At 42.8% G+C, this 17272-nt stretch overlaps 1 protein-coding gene across 1 annotated transcript in view; it reads left to right on the top strand.

The window, feature by feature from the left end:
- Positions 1-17272, top strand: part of AGPAT3 (1-acylglycerol-3-phosphate O-acyltransferase 3) — a 119668-nt gene that overhangs the window by 84612 nt on the left and 17784 nt on the right. The window contains 2 exon segments of the mRNA XM_030203774.1: positions 11295-11397; positions 13011-13086. Coding sequence (XP_030059634.1) covers positions 11295-11397; positions 13011-13086 — 179 coding nt within the window.

Below are 17272 nucleotides of genomic sequence, written 5' to 3'. Positions count from 1 at the left end.
AAACAAACAAGCACATGCTGGGAACAACCAGCACACAGAAAAGCTATGAGCAATGAGAGGAGTAAACAACTCCCAAGAAAGCACGGTGTGCTACTAGCACAGACAGAGGGTAACAGGCTTCAGCTGATCGGGTTCAAATGCTAAAGCATAGACTGAAGGGAGAGGTAGGCTTAAATAGATCTGACCTCTGACATCTGCTGCCTCAGACGTCAGCTCAATCCCTAACAGGCCAATCAGAAGTAAGTCCCAGTCATTCCCCTGCCTGCCTTAGCAGAATCATAACATCACCCCCCCTTCAAGGGCCCCCTTTACCTCAGGACCGGGGTTTAGGCTTATGGGGAAAGAGGTGATGGATACGTCTGACCGATACTGGCGCATGCACATGAGTAGCGGCCTCCCAGGAATTTTCCGCTGGTCCATATCCTTTCCAGGAAATGAGATACTGGAGGTGTCCCCTGATGTGTCGAGCATCAAGGATATCATGGACTTCATATTCCCCTTGGGAAGCTGATGTAGCAGGACTAGAAGGCAAAGCGGGCAAGGAAACGTTTCTTAGAACACAGGTTTGAGCAAGGACACATGAAATGTGTTGTGTACCTGTAGAGTGGGTGGTAATTTAATCTGATAGCAGACTGAGTTAACGTCTCAGGATGGAGTAGGGACCCACAATTCGTGGCACAAATCGAAAGGAAGGAGTCTTCAGTCGAAGGTTACGAGTAGACAACCACACCAAATAACCCAGCTGGAATTGGGGCTCCAGTCTCCAACGTTTATCTGCTTGATGCTTCATGCGAGAAGAGGTTAATTGAAGGGTGTTCTGGATGGAAGACTAAAGGGACTGGAGGGAGGTTACCGCTTTGGCAGCCGCTGGGACATTAGAGTTAATTTTCAATGGGAATGGTATGCAAGGATGTCTTCCATACACTATGTAGAATGGGGAAGCCCCTGTAGCCAAGTTCACTCTATAGTTATGAGCAAACTCTGCCCAAGGAAGCAACTGACTGCAGTCGTCCTGGTGATCAGTAACATACATTCTCAGAAATTGCTTCAAGCATTGATTGATGCGTTCCGTTTGACCGTTGGACTGTGGGTGATATCCTGAGGAGAAATTTAGCTTCACACCAAGGGCCTGATTCAAGGCTCGCCAAAACTTAGACACACACTGCACTCCACAGTCAGACGTGATCGATTCTGGTAGGCCGTGGAGATGAAAAATAGACGTGATGCAATGAAGAATGGCCAGATGATACAATTCCTTAAGGTATGGGACAGTTACAAGGCTTGGAGAGCTAAAGCAGGGATCGAACTAGACGCCCCACAATTAGTGGTACCAGCGTTATAGAGTTACTTTATAAATCAGGATACATATAGAATGGCAATATTGATTATATGAATCACATATCCAGGAGACCTCTAAAAGAAAGAAGGGAGAGGGAGGGAGGGGGGGAGGGAAGGGAAAGGGGGGGGATAATGATAAGATGTAAAATGTGTTCTTGCTGTACTTTATACGCATATTATATTTGCATTCAAAATAAAATTTGGAAAAAAAAGAAAAATAGACGTGATGAATTGTTCCGACAGCTTCACAGCTGAAGGAAGGCTAGACATGGATACAAAGTGTGCCAGTTTAGAAAACCGGTCTACCACGACCCAGGTGACTGTGTCCTTCAGATGTAGGGAGATCAGTAATGAAGTCCATGGCTATATGGGTCCATGGTTTATCAGGCACAGGTAACGGCATAAGGAGACCCTGGGGTCTTTGACAATCGGCCTTATGTTGTGCACCCTCTGGACAAGCGGCCATAAATTCTTGCACATCACGGTTGAGTGTAGGCCACCAATACTTCTGTGAAATGAAGCGCTTAGTCCCCAGGATACCAGGATGTGCAGCAATTCAAGAGTAATGACCCCATCGAAGTATTTTTTCTCTCAAACGAGGTGGTACAAACGTCATACCTGCGGGTATCGCAAGCATCATAGCTGGAATAATGGCAGCAAGTTCAGTCACATGTTGCAGGGGCTTATCTTCAAGGTCAGACTCTATAGACCTTGAGAGAGCATCCGCCTTGGTATTCTTCTCCGCCGGACTGTAAGTCAATGTGAAATTGAAGCGGGAGAAAATAATGCCCAACGGGCCTGTCGGGGATTCAGTGTCCTCATTTCACGCAGATAAGTTCTTGTGGTCTGTGAATACTGTGAAGGGTTCCGGTGCCCCTTCCAAAAGGTGTCGCCACTCCTCTAAGGCCAGTTTAATGACCGAGAGTTTCTGGTCACCTATGGCATAATTCTTCTCGGCTGGGGTGTATTTCTTAGAGAAAAGGGTAAAGGAGAGAAGTTTCCCACTAGAGTGGACCTGTGACAAAATTGCCCCTGCGCCAACCAATGAAGCTTCCACTTCCACAAAAACTTTCCCTGTCGGGTTAGGATGTCGTAACACTGGTGCCACAAGAAAGGCCCGTTTAAGATTTTCAAATGCTTCACAAGCCTCTGGTGACCAGTTACGGGCGTCAGCATTTTTCCTGGTCAAAGCAGTAAGAGGAACAGTCAGTGACGAATAATTTTCAATGAACTGCCTATAATCATTCACAAATCCCAGGAAGCGTTGCAGAACCTTACGCCCAGTGAGCTGTTGCCATTGTAAAATTGCGGTCAGTTTACTAGATCCATCCGTAGTCCTTGCTTCAAGGAAAGGTAGTTCAGACCGATGAAACTCGCATTTTTCTAGTTTCACGTACAGTTGGTTCTCTCTCAACCGTTGCAAAACGGTCTTCACATGTTCATAGTGATCCTCCGCTGATCTAGAAAATATTAGAATATCATCTAGATAAACCATCACAAATTTATTCTGAAATTATCATTCATGAAGGACTGGAAGACTGCTGGGGCATTAGCCAGGCCAAAGGGCATCACTAAATAGGTCTTCCTTTCATCACCTTCTCATATCCGAATGAGGTTGTAGGCCTCTCGGAGATCTAACTTGGAGAATATTTGGGCTCCTTGAAGACGATCAAACATCTCAGAAATAAGTGGTAAGGGATATTTGTCCTTCCGTGCAATAGCATTGAGCCCTCGATAGTCAATACATGGGCGCAAACCATCATCTTTTTTTCTCCATGAAAAAAAATCCTGCACCCGCTGGTGATTTTGAGGGATGAATGAACCCTCGGGCAAGGTTGTCCTGTATATACTGGGTCATGGCTTCAGTTTCAGGATGAGATAGAGGATCCGAGGAAAAGTCATGGGCCTGTAGCTCAAAAACAATTTGGCATTGATTTATAAAGCCCCGACAAGTCCTGCTATTACCATCATAACGAGGGGGCTGGGCTGTACGAATGCCTAGGACACCCGACACGGGTCCCTGGGGCCTAGGAGTAGAAGGGCCCCCACTAGTCCCAGTAGCTGTAAGAGTGTTCACCTGTTGATTCAGCGCATCAACGGCTCCCATAACCTGTTGTATCTGAGCATGCAGTTGCTGGAGTAACTGCATAGCGGAGGGTTCGGTCAAGCTCATGGCGTTAGTGTTCTGTTAATCCATTCGTGAGCCCTTGAGCCTAGGCCAAGGCTTAAGAAGGATCTTGGCCAAGGCCTAGGGTGGACTGATCAGGCGCTATGCAAACCCACAGCCACAAAGCCCCGCACACTCAGGACACTTAACCAGCACCAGCAGAAAAGGGAGATAGACCACTCAGGTGGGCCTCACGGCCGAACGGGAACCCACTCGTACAGAGTCCAAGCATACGGACGATCAGAAGACAGCCTAAGGACAAGCCTTTGGTTGAGCACTCTATCCTTCTCTGAGAAACATTCAAGGTTTTGAACCACATGCCAGTGCATCCTTAGAACTTTAAATATATCTTTAGACATGGGACTAAACAGCATGGTACATATACTGTCTCTTCTTTTTTTTGTTTGTTAACAGATTTCAGTGGGGTTTTCCTCTCTATAGCAGCTAATCTTCTAAAACTTTCATCTATATATATTTTTCTGGGTACCTTCTTTCTTTAAACCTCTTATTCATATCTTTAGATCTTACATGGCACCAATTTGCAGTTACACAAATAACTGCCCTTAGTCTGTATTCTACAAATTGAACACGCAAAATCCCATAGCTTCAACTGTTTTCCTATGGCTATCAGTACAGAACACTCCATCACGCATACTAATTTGAATATCTAGGAGAGGAACAGTCTGTATCAAAATGCATCCGAAACTTAAGATTGTATTCTAAACAGGGACGGTGTTAGGGGCCCCAAACCTGCCTGAAATTGAAAGAGGGGTGATCTGCAAGCAAGCTTTGCCCCCCCCCCCTTCCCTGAGCCCCATCACGTCTAGAAAAAGTCCTGAATCTAAATCATTTATCCATGCATAAAAATCATTCAGTTCACGTGGAGGGGCATAATTGAAAAGGATGTCCAAGTTTTGTTGAGGACATCCTCTCAAAACGTCCCGATGGAGGGGCGAGGAAACCCATATTATCGAAACAAGATGGACGTCCATCTTTCATTTCGATAATACGTTCAGGGACGTCCATCTCAGAAACCAAGGACGTCCATCTCAGAAATGACCAAATGCAAGCCCTTTGGTTGTGGGAGGAGCTAGCATTTGTAGTGCACTGGTCCCCCTGACATGCTAGGACACGAACTGGGCACCCTAGGGGACACTGCAGTGGACTTCATAAATTGCTCCCAGGTGCATAGCTCCCTTACCTTGTGTGCTGAGCCCCCCAAAACCTACTACCCACAGCTGTACACCACTACCATAGCCCTTACAGGTGAAGGTGGGCACCTAGATGTGGGTACAGTGGGTTTGTGGTGGGTTTTGGAGGGCTCACTGTTTCCTCCACAAACGTAACGGGTGGGGGGGATGGGTCTGGGTCCGCCTGTCTGAAGTGCACTGCACCCACTAAAACTGCTCCAGGGACCTGCATACTGCTGTCACAGACCTGAGTATGACATCTGAGGCTGGCAAAAAATATTTTGAAAGATGTTTTTTTGAGGGTGGGAGGGGGTTAGTGACCACTGGGGGGGAGTAAGGGGCGGTCATCCTCGATTCTCTTCTGTGGTCATGTGGTCATTTTGGGCACCTTTTTGTGCTTTGGTCTTAAGAAAAACACGACCAGGTAAGTCGTCCCAGTGCTCGTCAGGGACGCCCTTTTTTTTTTTCCATTATGGGTCGTGGAAGTCCATGTGTTAGGCACGCCCAACTCCCGCCTTCGCTACACCTCTGACATGCCCCCTTGAACTTTGGCCGTCCCTGCGATGGAAAACAGTTGGGGATGTCCAAAATCGGCTTTCAATTATACCGATTTGTACAACCCTGTGAGAAGGACATCCATGATCCGATTTGTGTCAAAAGATGGGCGTCCTTCTCTTTTGAAAATGAGCCCGTTAATGTGCCCTTTAGATGACAAAGATGTCGTCAATGTATCGTTTCCTAAGTATCACATTAAGCTTGTATTTATGGTCCGATAGGTGCTACTGTTCAAAGGAGGCAACATACAAGTTAGCTACAGAAGGGGGCAAAGGGTTCATAGTTGCCCCCATTGCTGTCCTTTTTATTTGCTGATAAAAAGTACCTTCAAAAACAAACAAAAAAAAGTTTGTTAGTGCTGATGTTACTGTCTCTACTATGAATTGATGAGGAGTTCATAGAAGTCTCTCTGTTATATGGTCTGTCTAATAATCTGCATGGCTTCCTGCTGCAGAATGTTCATATGCAAGGATTCAACATCAAGGGTAACAAGAAGATCATCATTATCTATACATTTTATTTCTTGAAGAGTATTAATCATGTCAGTCGAATCTGGAGAATACAATGGTATTCTTTGCACAAAAGGTCTGTAGCAAAGAACCTATTGCCGATATAATTGGTCTTCTCAGAGGTGCTTGAAATTACATCCAGAAAATCAATTTCCTTGTGGGTTAAAAAGTTACGATCCCTCACAATATTGAGCAGTTCACTAATTTCTTGTTTCAAACCAGGGGTTGGATTCCCTTTCAATTGTTTATAAAAGGTAGTATCTGTCACCTAACTCTCTGAATTTCAGAGACATATACGTCTCTGTCCATAACCATTACCACACCACCTTCATCTATAGGTTTGTTAACTATTGTGTTAACATTTCTTAATGTACTGATAGCTGCCTTTTCTTCCTTGGTAATGTTAAAATAAATTCTTTGATTACTTCTTTCTTCTAGTTTGAAATGCCCAGTAAAACCAAACTTTCATAAGTGTTGATAAGGGGATTAGTTGCACACATACACACACACCTCTCACAGATCTCTTGTCTTACATTTCTCTATGTACATTTCTTCCATTTTCTGAAGGATAAGAATATAAGAATAGCCATACTGGGTCAGACCAATGGTCCATCTATTCAGCAATCTGTTTCCAACAGTGGCCAATCTAGGTCACAAGTACCTGGCAGAAACCCAAATAGTATCAACATTCCATGCTACCAGTCCCAGGGCAAACATTGGCTTCCTCTTGTCTATCTCAGTAGCAGACTATGGACTTTTCCTCCCTTAACTTGTCCAACCCGCTTTTAAACCCAGATACACTAACCACTGTTACCACATCCTCTGGCAACAAGTTCCAGAGCTTAACTGTTCATTGAGTGAATAAATATTTTCTCCTATTTGTTTTAAACAATTTCCATGTAACTTCATTGAGTATCCTCTAGTCATTACACTTTTTGAAACAATAAAAAAATAAATTCAGTTTTACCCATTCTACATTACCCATATTTCCCCTCAGCCATCTCTTTTCCAAGCTGAAGAGCCTAAACTTTTTAGCATTTCCTCATATGAGAGGAGTTCTATCTTCTCTTTATCATTTTGGTCGATTTTCTTTGAACCTTTTCTATTTCCGCTATGGGGCTCATTTTCAAAACAGAAAAACATTTTAAAAAATGGCACAAAGCAGCAGATGGAAGTTTTTCTTGCAAAAATTGTCCAAATCAGTATTTTTGAAATGCATTTTAAAGATGTTGTTCTATGTAGTTCATCTGCAGTGCGTCCAAATCACACAATGGGGCATGTTGGGGGTGGGGGGATTTGGCCGTTTCCACAACTTCTTCCATAATAGAACAAAGCATAAATGTCCAACTTTTAGCCCTGAATGTTTTGGTGTGGATCTGTTTCAATAAAGACTAAGTCATAAAAAGTTGCCCTAAATGGCCAGATGATCACTGGAGGGATTAAGGCATAACCCCCCCTTTACTCTGCCAGTGGTCACTGACCCCCTCCCGACCCCCAAAGATATGAAAGAAACAGTTTATACCAACCTCTATGACAGCTTCAGGTGTCATGGCCAGTCTTATTAGAGCTGCAAGCAGGTCCTTGGAGTAGCCTAGTGGTCAGTGTAATGCACTGTAGAGAAGGGGACGTAAGCTCATATATCACTCTGTTACACTTGTGGAGCCATCCAAATCCCACCAATAAGCTACTGTACCCACATATAGGTGACACCTGCAGATAATGAGGGCTATTGTAGTGGTGTACAGTTGGATACAGTATGTTTTTGGTGGGTTTTGGACAGCTCCCCATATAATATAAAGGGGTAACAATGAGATGTGCACCTGAGACCTTTTATGTGAAATCCACTGCAGTGCCCCACTGCTCTGCTGGATGTCTGGTGCCAGTCTACTAAGAATGCTGCCCCCCCCCCCCCCCGACTTGTTTTTGTGCATTTTTCCCTTGGACATTTTTTGTCAAAAATGGTCAGAAAAGAAAAATGTGCTGAGCACAAAACATCTAAAAATGTCTAGGAAATGGTTATTTTTGAATCAGAAAGGTAGACATTTTTCAAAATTGAAAATGGCCATATTCACCACCTGAGTTTTGGATGTTTTTGGCTTTTTTGGCCACTGCCGCACACTGGGCAAACAATTTCAGCGTATTGTCTACAATGACACCTAGATCTTTTTCTTGGGTGCTGACTCCCAAAGTGGACCCTAGCATCGGGTAACTATGATTTGGATTATTCTTCCCAACATGCATCATTTTGCATTTGTCCACATTGCATTTCATCTGCCATTTGGATGTCCAGTCTTCCAATTTCCTAAAGTCTTCCTATAATTTTTCACAGTCTGCCTTTGTTAACAACTTTGAATAGTTTTGTGTCATCTGCAAATTTAATCACTTCAGATCATTTAAAAATGTTAAATAGCACTGGTCCCAGTACAAATCCCTGCAGCACTCCACTATTCACCCTCTTCCATTGAGAAAAATGGCCATTTACCCCACCCTCTGTTTTCTATCCATTAAACAATTCCTAATCTACAACAGAACATTGCCTCCTATCCCATAACTCTTTAATTTTCTCATGATTCTCTCATGAGGAACTTTGTCAAAGCTTTCTGAAAATCTAGATACACTAAATCAACTGGTTCACCTTTGCCCACATTTTTCTTCACACCATCAATGAAATGAAACAAATTGGTGAGGCAAGACTTCCCTTGGCTAAATCTATGCTGACTGTCCATTAAACGATATTTGTCTGTGTGTTCTGTAATTTTATTCTTTCTAATAGTTTCCACTATTTTGCCCAGCACTTAAGTCAGGCTTACTGGTCTGTAATGTCCTGGATCATCCCTGGAACCCTTTTTAAAAATCTGTGTTAAATTAGCCGCCTTCCAATCTTCAGGCACTATGGATGGTTTTAATGACAGGTTGCAGATCACTAACAGCAGATCAGCAGTTTCATGTTTGAGTTCTTTCACTGCCCTAGGATGCATGCTATCCAGTCCAGGTGATTTATTACTCTTTAATTTGTTGATTTGGCTCAATACATCTTCCAGGTTCACCGAGTTTTCTTTTGTTTCCTTCATATCACCCTTGTAAACCATTTGTAGTACAGGTAGATCTCTTACATCTTCTTCCGTAAAGAACAAAGCAAAGATTTATTCAGTCTCTCTGCTATGGCCTTCTCCTCCCCGAGAGCCCCTTTTGCTCCTTCATGATCTAACGTTCCCATGGATTCCTTCACAGGCTTTCTGCTTCTGATGTACCTGAAAAAGTTGTTGCTGTGAGTGTTTGCCTCTGTTCCAAGTTTCTCTTTATCAGTGCATCTAACTTGACAGTGCTTATGTTTATTCTTATTATTTTTTTTATTCAGGTCCTGTTTCAATTCTTTGGCGGATGTTCTTTTGGCTCTAATAGCCTCTTTCACCTCACATTTTAACCATGCTGGCTGTTGTTTACTCTTCTTTCCAGCATTGTAAATATGTGAAATACACCTGGTCTGGGCTTCCAAGATGGTATTTTTAAACAATGTCCATCCCTGATTTCAAGTCCTAACCTTTGCAGCTGAACCTTCTAGCTTCTTTTTAACCATTTTCCTCATTCATCGCCGTTTCAAAAATTAAATGCTACTACAGTAGATTTCCTTTGTGACTTCACTTCCGATACTAGCTCAAATTTGATCATGTTATCACTATTTCCCAGCAGACCCAACATCATTACCTCTCGTACTTATGCCCTGTATTCCACTGAGGACTAGATATAAAATAGCCACCACCCCCCACCCCCACCCCATTGTCTGTTCTTGGACCTATTGCTCCAAGAAGCAGTCATTAATTAAGTCTAGGAATTTTACCTCCCTAGCACGCCCTGATGTAACATTCAGTATTTTGCTAATTGAAATCGCCCATTACTGTTGCCCAATTTGCCGGCTTTCCTTATTTCTGTAAGCATTTCTTCATCTGTCCATTCTGTCCTGGCAGACAGTAGTACAGCCCTACCAGTATACTACTTCCCTTCACACATGGAATTTGTAGCCATAAGAATTCCACGTATATTGTAGCCCCCCCCCCCCCCCCCCCCAATTTGATCCACTCCATGATTGTGATATAATTTGTACCCCGTTAACACAGTGTCCCATTAATTATCCTCCTTCCACCTCTTCATTTAGTGCTAAATACTCAAACTCTCCCATCTTATTTTTTAGGCTTTTAGCATTTGTATACAGACCCTTCAGATTGTGTTTTTTCCTTGCATCTACAAACTGCTTAGAAGTTGACAGGGATAAGTTGCACCTTATACTCTGCTCTCCCCTTAAACACTCCTGGCTTTCTTTGCGTAGCTTTGTTATATACATGTGGATGTTCCTGGGAGTAGAGAATAGATAGAGCATGGTTGGGATTGGCAGTTATGTGTGTATCTTGCATGTCTTATAAAATACATGCATGAGCACCAGCTGTTAAGGGTACATACATAAGTTCTTAAAAAGATGCAAACAGCCAAGCAGCAATATTCTGCACTAGCAGGTATCCTATATAATAATTCTCACCTCTAACGTTCTATGCTTGGGACCGTGGCTCCCTGGCTGCAAGTGGTCTGCGAGGCAGACACGCACGGACGTCACTGACGTCAACACAGCTGATTCCAAGGCAAGGGGAGGAGTAGGGAAACACGCGCAGCTTCCCTACTCCTCCTACTGCCTCGGAATCAGCTGTCACCCCCCCCCCCCCCCGCGCTATGGCCCCCTCGAAACCCACCCCCTCCTGCGAACCTGTCGATCCCCCCCCCGGAACGCTGAAAACTGCCGCCGCCGTTGTTGTGCTACCTTCCCTTCCCTTCCCGTAGGTTCTTCAATCATCTTCTTAGAAAGTTTAACTCCGTGCGTCTGACGTCAGACGCACGGAGTTAAACTTTGTAAGAAGATGATTGAACATCCTACGGGAAGGGAAGGTAGCACAACAACGGCGGCAGCGGTGGAGGCAGTTTTCGGCGTTCCGGGGGGGGGGATCGACAGGTTCGCGGGAGGGGGTGGGTTCGAGGGGGCCGTAGCACGGGGGGGGGGGGGGGGAATTGCCTGCCTAAGGCCCGTTTCCTTGCCTACAGAAATGGGCCTTTTTTACTAGTATTTTATAAAGGCACATAAGGACATATATTGTATTTTATAAAATTAGCTCAAAGTGTGCCAATATGTCTTCCCAGCCTAGGCGCCCTGTTACAAATTTACCCTCCTCATGTCATCAGTAGAGCAATCTTGTCTCACATTAATGATGAGTTTTTGATACATTACTGCCTGCAGAGGACTCTTCCATCAGCCAGTGCTCTGCAGGAATCTCTCTTTTTTTGTATATGTTTCTTGTTCTTATTCATTTCTAATGATTTTTGTTGCCATGGGGTCCCTTTATGAGCTTTTTCCTAAAGGAGTAAGCTAAGAATCTTGTTAATATACTGTCAGACCCCTTGCTAAACTATCCTTACGTTTGAAGGTGTATTTCTTTATGGATTGGGGATGATGCTTTTAAGAATATTCAGACTTGCTTTGCTGTCTCCGTGCAGTTTCTGCAGTGTATGATGTCACCTTAAATTTCCGAGGAAATACTAATCCAACGCTGCTGGGAATCCTACATGGGAAAAAATATCAGGCAGACATGTGTGTTAGGTGAGTATTTTTATTAATTCTGTGCATTACCATGATACTCATATGGAGGATTAAATGTAAAATTGTATTAGTGTAGCGCCCCACCCACCCATGAGCAGGGCTGAGTGACTATGAAGCCCTCTTTGACTCTACGCCGCCCACTCGTGAACATGGATTGAGTGACCATGAAAACCTCTCTGATGCTCTCAGGCTCTGTGGATATAAGATTTATGTCCTCCAAACAAAAGAGTAATTATGCCTCCCCTTGAGTGGGGTAGTTGTCCCGTAAACTCCCTTCCAAAGTCTTAACTCAACCCCCCCCCCCCCCTCCCACCTTTTCCCCCTCTCCAGTGTGGGGTCTGGTCCTTACTAGCAGGGAGCTGGCTGTCACAAGTTTATCACTTCCTTAGTTCCTCTCTACACTTCAACAATGTCTAACACAGTGTGGGCCAGAATTCAAAACAAAACTATGTTCCACTCAAAAAGTTTTCCTTCAAAAAAGTTGTAAAGATATCCCTTATATGTCCAGGGTCAAGCCTCTGACTGGAGTCTGCCCTTCTCCCTAGTAGCTTCTATCCACACGCAGGCAGGGTTCCAAGGCTTCAAACAATAAGTGGCACAAAACAGTGTTAGCAGTTCAGAACTCCTTTCTTATAGTGCAGGCCTCAGCTTGTGGTCCAGTGACCTTCCACTGAGCCTTCCCAGACCTTGTCTGGGGGGGGGGGGGTTCCCCAACCCCCGCCAGCTGAAGTGTTTGTCCCGCGCTGGTCTCCCATTGCCTGCCCTGCTCAGTCGCGCCGTGCACACTTGTTTTAATGAAACTGGGCATGCGTGGTGTCACACATGCTCAGTTTATTCCACTCCCTGATGCCAAAGCAAAGCAATAATTTCAAACAAAACTGTTCTTGTCTGGCCCTCTTCTTCCAGCATCACTCCTCTCCTCTGAGAAGAACCATGCTATTTATATATTTGTTGCACACTCTACAGAAACTCGAGGTTCAAAACCCTCTAGAAATTGCCCCATAGACCAATGGGATATTTTCTTTCTACTAAATGTATTTCTTGGGGGTTTCTGCTGTTGTCTAGTTGGCATTTGTTTACAGCTGGATCCTTTTATCCCATTCATTAGTCTTATACAGTATGTATATATTGTTAGAGTACGCTGTAGATAAATTATTTAATCACTATGCATACAGATGCATATAGGGTGAGGTGCTAACCAGATACATTTCTGGACATTCAACTGTTCTTCATCAATCCCATAACCTAAACTTGATTTAATATTCAGATTAAAATACTGTTTTAATATCACTATTTGTTTCTATCATCATTGATTGGAAAGAGGATTTAAAAAATGATAAAATTGTGAGACCTGAACATTCAGCACCTTCCCCGTTAACTATGGAATGCATGTTCCATCATTTATTTTAGGCATTTGTATTTATTGTATTCCACCACCTTACGGTTGCACTTTCTCTGTTTTTTTTCAATTTAGCTTCCTCCCTGTGATGCCTCTTTCTTCTTTCTGTACCCAACTCTGCTTACTGATACCCACTCCTGTTCCCTCTAGCTTTCCTAGTGCTGATTGCTGCAGCTTAGCTCTCACTTTGACAATTTCTTTTTATATTGATTAGACGGTTTCCACTGGAAGATATCCCATTAGAAGAGAAGGAGGCAGCAGACTGGTTGCATCGACTCTATCAGGAAAAGGTAAAGTTCTCCCTTACTAAACATTACTATGGGTAAGCTGAGTGTCTGGTACATTCTGGGAAAGCTGGGACGAATCTTGTGTTCTTGTGTGATTTTTAGTTATTTGTGTGCAAATGCCAGAACTCTAAAAAAAAAAAAAATTAGAATATATGGTGCTAAAAATATCCAAAATAAAACTTATTGAAAAGCTACATTTCAATAGTTTATCAAATCTTATGTAGTTATTTTTGTATGTAATTTAGTTAAATTTCTGGGGGCCACAAGTAAATAATTTCCAATCAATTTGATTTGTGTTAATGCTAGAAGAAGAGGGTAAATTAACATGAAAGGAATAAATCGAGAAGAATGATTTCTCCAAGGACTTACTACATGTGGGTGATGTCCCTCAATGGAACTTAGCAAGGATGCTACCCAGTGTTCTAGAAAAACAGAAGCTTTTGGTAGCTCCATACTGCACATGTGTGAGTGACTTCCCGCCTGACTTACTCATGTGGGACCAGCAGACCTTTGTTTTCTGCAGAGCAGTTGTGTTTGTCTTCGGCTCTCCTCAGTGTGGCCTATTCACTTGTGCCTTCTTGTGTGTGTGTTTTTTGTTTTTTTTGCAGCTTTATTCTTGGATGTTCAATGCTGGGCCATATCCAGGCACCAGAATTGAATATCCAGGCATATGTGGCTGGGTAAAACATAGCTGATTAAGACCCCGATGCTTAGAAGCAAATGTGGGCACTAGAGGCCATTAGCACTGGACTAGTGCCTGCATTTGCTACCGGTGTACGCTCGGAGGGCTCTAGCGTCTAGGCGAATAACTAATGGCCTAATTTACTACTATTTATCATTTCTATGGCCATCCAGCCTTCACATCCATGGCATCTACTCTCTCAATCACACCCTTAGAGATCCTATGTACTTGTCCCAAGCTGTCTTGAATTCAGATACTGCTTTCGTCTCCACCACATTCACTTAAGAGACTATTCCATGAATTCACCACCCTTTCGATGAACAAGTATTTCCTCAGGTTACTTCTGAGTCTATCCCTCTTCACCTTCAACAAATGCCTGCTCATTTCAGAGCTTCCTTTCAGTTGAAAGAGACTTGCTTCCTATGCATTTATGCTGCATATGTATTTAAATGTCTCTATCATAGCTCCCCTTTCCCACCTTTCGTCCAAAGTATACCTCATTGTTATTCAGTGGTTATGTTAATTTGCTCAGCACAATAGTGTTTTAAAATGTTTTTTAATTGTTTTAGCTTTAAACTTTTAATGGTCTGATATAACATGAATAGATAAAAAATAGTGGAAATAGGAAAAGTATTCCAAAGCAATACAGATCATCTAATGAAATAATACCTAAATGAGAAGGATATCAGTCATATGCTTAAGGACTTTGTTGTAGGTTATAAGGCCTCTTATGAGCCATCCCATTTCAGGCCACAACCATATGCCCACAGTCATCAATCATTTATCCCTCTCATCTGATACCATTAAACAACAGTTTTTTATTAAAAAAAAAATCTTATACATAAAAATGCAACCAAAAAGAGCACTTAGCTTAAAAGGAAGCAGCAGCTATTCATCTTCACCCTTTGACACTAACAAAGGAAATCCACATCAAATGCCACAACCAAAATGGCTATTATCGTAGCATTTTGGCAGTATCCTCCTGCCTGCTTCTGGATCTTATAATTTAAGATCATACGAATCGCATATAATTGGTCTTACACCACTTCTGCAAAACTAAAAGCAAACAACCTGGAACTTAGAACAGCTGGGTGCTGTAAGAGATCTGTTGACCTATTTTGGATCTATATGATGTCCTCCCTGCCCCTTTATATATTTTTTGGCAATGCTTATTAAAGTAATATTTAAGTATTCTTTATACTGTGTACATATGTGAGTTTTGGTTTGTCACCTTTTTATACCTTCTCCTCTTTTTGATTGATATATTATTTTGTGGAATGGGGGTTTTTTTCCCTTAATTTTTTAGTTGTAGAACTTGCAGAGAAAGCACAAATAGTAAATGAGAAAGCAGACAGCTTTGTTTAGTCCCTCTCACTAATTGTATTTGATCCATAAAACTCCCTTTGCATAGAATCTGGGCAATGGGCGCATAGTATAACATTTGGACCCATTCCAAAAAACTTCCCATGATACCAAATTATGTTGTTATCCAAAATAAAGAATCCTGTATGATTTTGTCAAATGATTTTTCTGTGTCTAAGCTAGCTACAATGTACAAATCTCTATTGAGACCTCATTTAGGTCTTCTTTTACAAAGCCGCGCTAGTGATTCCCATGAGGAAAATGAGAGGAAGCCCATAGGAATTGAATGGGCTTCATTTACCACACCGAGAATCGCTAGCATAGCTTTGTAAAAGAGTCCCTTATTGTGTAATAGATGACGTTAGATAAAGACCTGTACAGTCCATCTGCCCAACAAGACAAAGCCTTTACATAAGGTATGATGCAATACTCCATATGCACACCTAATCTTGATTTGTCCTTGCCATTTTCAAGGTATAGACTGTAGAAGTCTGCCCAGCACTTTCCTTGTTCTAACACTTCTGAAGTTATCGTTGAAGCCCCTGAAAAGCTCCACTCCAGCCTATCCAAATCTATTCAGTCTCGATCAGGGCCAGTGGCGTAGGAGGGGGGGGGGGGGCGGTGGGGCGGTCCGCCCCGGGTGCACGCCGCTGGGGGGTGTCGGCTCCGCTGGTTCACTGCTCGCTCTGCCCCGGAACAGGTTACTTGCTGTTCCGGGGCAGAGAGAGCAGGGAACCAGTGGAGCCGACACAGCTCCCAGCAACGTGCAGTCGGGGCAGATCGGCCCTACCGCCTGTCCCTCGCCGCTTTGCAATGTAAGTACGCGCTCTGGAGGGGGGGTGCGCTCCAGAGGGGGGAGGGTGCACCGTGCTGCACCCGGGGGGGGGGGGGGGTGCGCAGCGGAGACCCGCCCCGGGTGTCAGCTTCCCTCGCTACGGCACTGATCAGGGCACAGACCGTAGAAGTCCGCCCGTCCTAGAGACTGCACCTTCAGAAAGATGTAAATAGGATGGAGTTGGTCCAGCAGAAGGCTACCAAAATGATCAGTGGTCTTAGCGTATGAGGACAAACTTAAAGATCTCAATATGTATACTTTGGAAGAAAAGTAGGAGAGGGGAGATAAGATAGACATTTAAATAACTCCATGGCATGAATGCACAGGAGGTGAGTCTCTTTCATTTGAAAGGAAGCTCTGGAATGAAGAGGCATAGGCTAAAGGAGAAAGAGTAATCTCGTCAAGAGAAATCTACGTGTTGAATAGTAAGACCTACATGGTATTCACCAGAATTACTTAGTTTAAAGAGAGAATGTAGATATCTAGAGAGAAAGTGGTGGAGAACCTTTTTAGATAAAGATAGAGAAAACTGGCGGAAAGCCATTAACTCTTATAAATGCCATCTTAAGTAAGTTAAACAATCATATTATACATCAATAATTGGAGAGGAAAAATTAGATTCCAAAAAATTATATCAAGTTTTTAATAAATTAGTGTCAACTTCTCATTTTTTGGAACAGCATTTTAAAACTCCGTCAGCTGACAAACTTGCAATGTTTTTCAAGACAAAAATAGAGAAAATTAGAACTTCCTTAACATCAACAGTATGGATTGTTTATACATAATGAAGATTACAATTCAAATACCTTAGAAGGTGTACTTTCTGATAGGACATGGTTTATGTTTAATATACCTCAGACAACAGAATTAATTCCTTATTTAAGGAAGCTTCTTTTTGTGCATTTTCATCCGTCTTTAGTATATCTATACTATTTGCAAAGATGCTTAGAGGATATTTTGACTAGAGGTCTGTTTAATAAGGAGATGGGTAGAATTTTACTTACAAAGATCCAAAAATTCCATCATCTGATATTACGAACTATCCTCCAATCGCATCCATACTGCTACTGACTAAATTGGTAGAGTTTCTAGTGGCAATGCAACTGACGGAATATTTAGAAAATAGTCCTATTCTATTAGGGTCTCAATCAGGGATTAGAAGTTTCTTTTAGCACTGAAATTATGGTGATTTCGCTGTTAGCTCCCATAAGTAGAGGTAACAGAATTTTAATAATGCAATTTGATATGTCTGCCAATTTTGACTTGGTGGATCATGATATTTTATTGTCTTTAATGGATTTTTACGGAAT

This window comes from Microcaecilia unicolor, chromosome 5, assembly GCF_901765095.1.
Source record: "Microcaecilia unicolor chromosome 5, aMicUni1.1, whole genome shotgun sequence".
In the NCBI taxonomy this organism is placed as follows: domain Eukaryota; kingdom Metazoa; phylum Chordata; class Amphibia; order Gymnophiona; family Siphonopidae; genus Microcaecilia; species Microcaecilia unicolor.
Note: the sequence above shows the minus strand (reverse complement) of the source record. Positions and strands in the feature narration are given on the sequence as shown.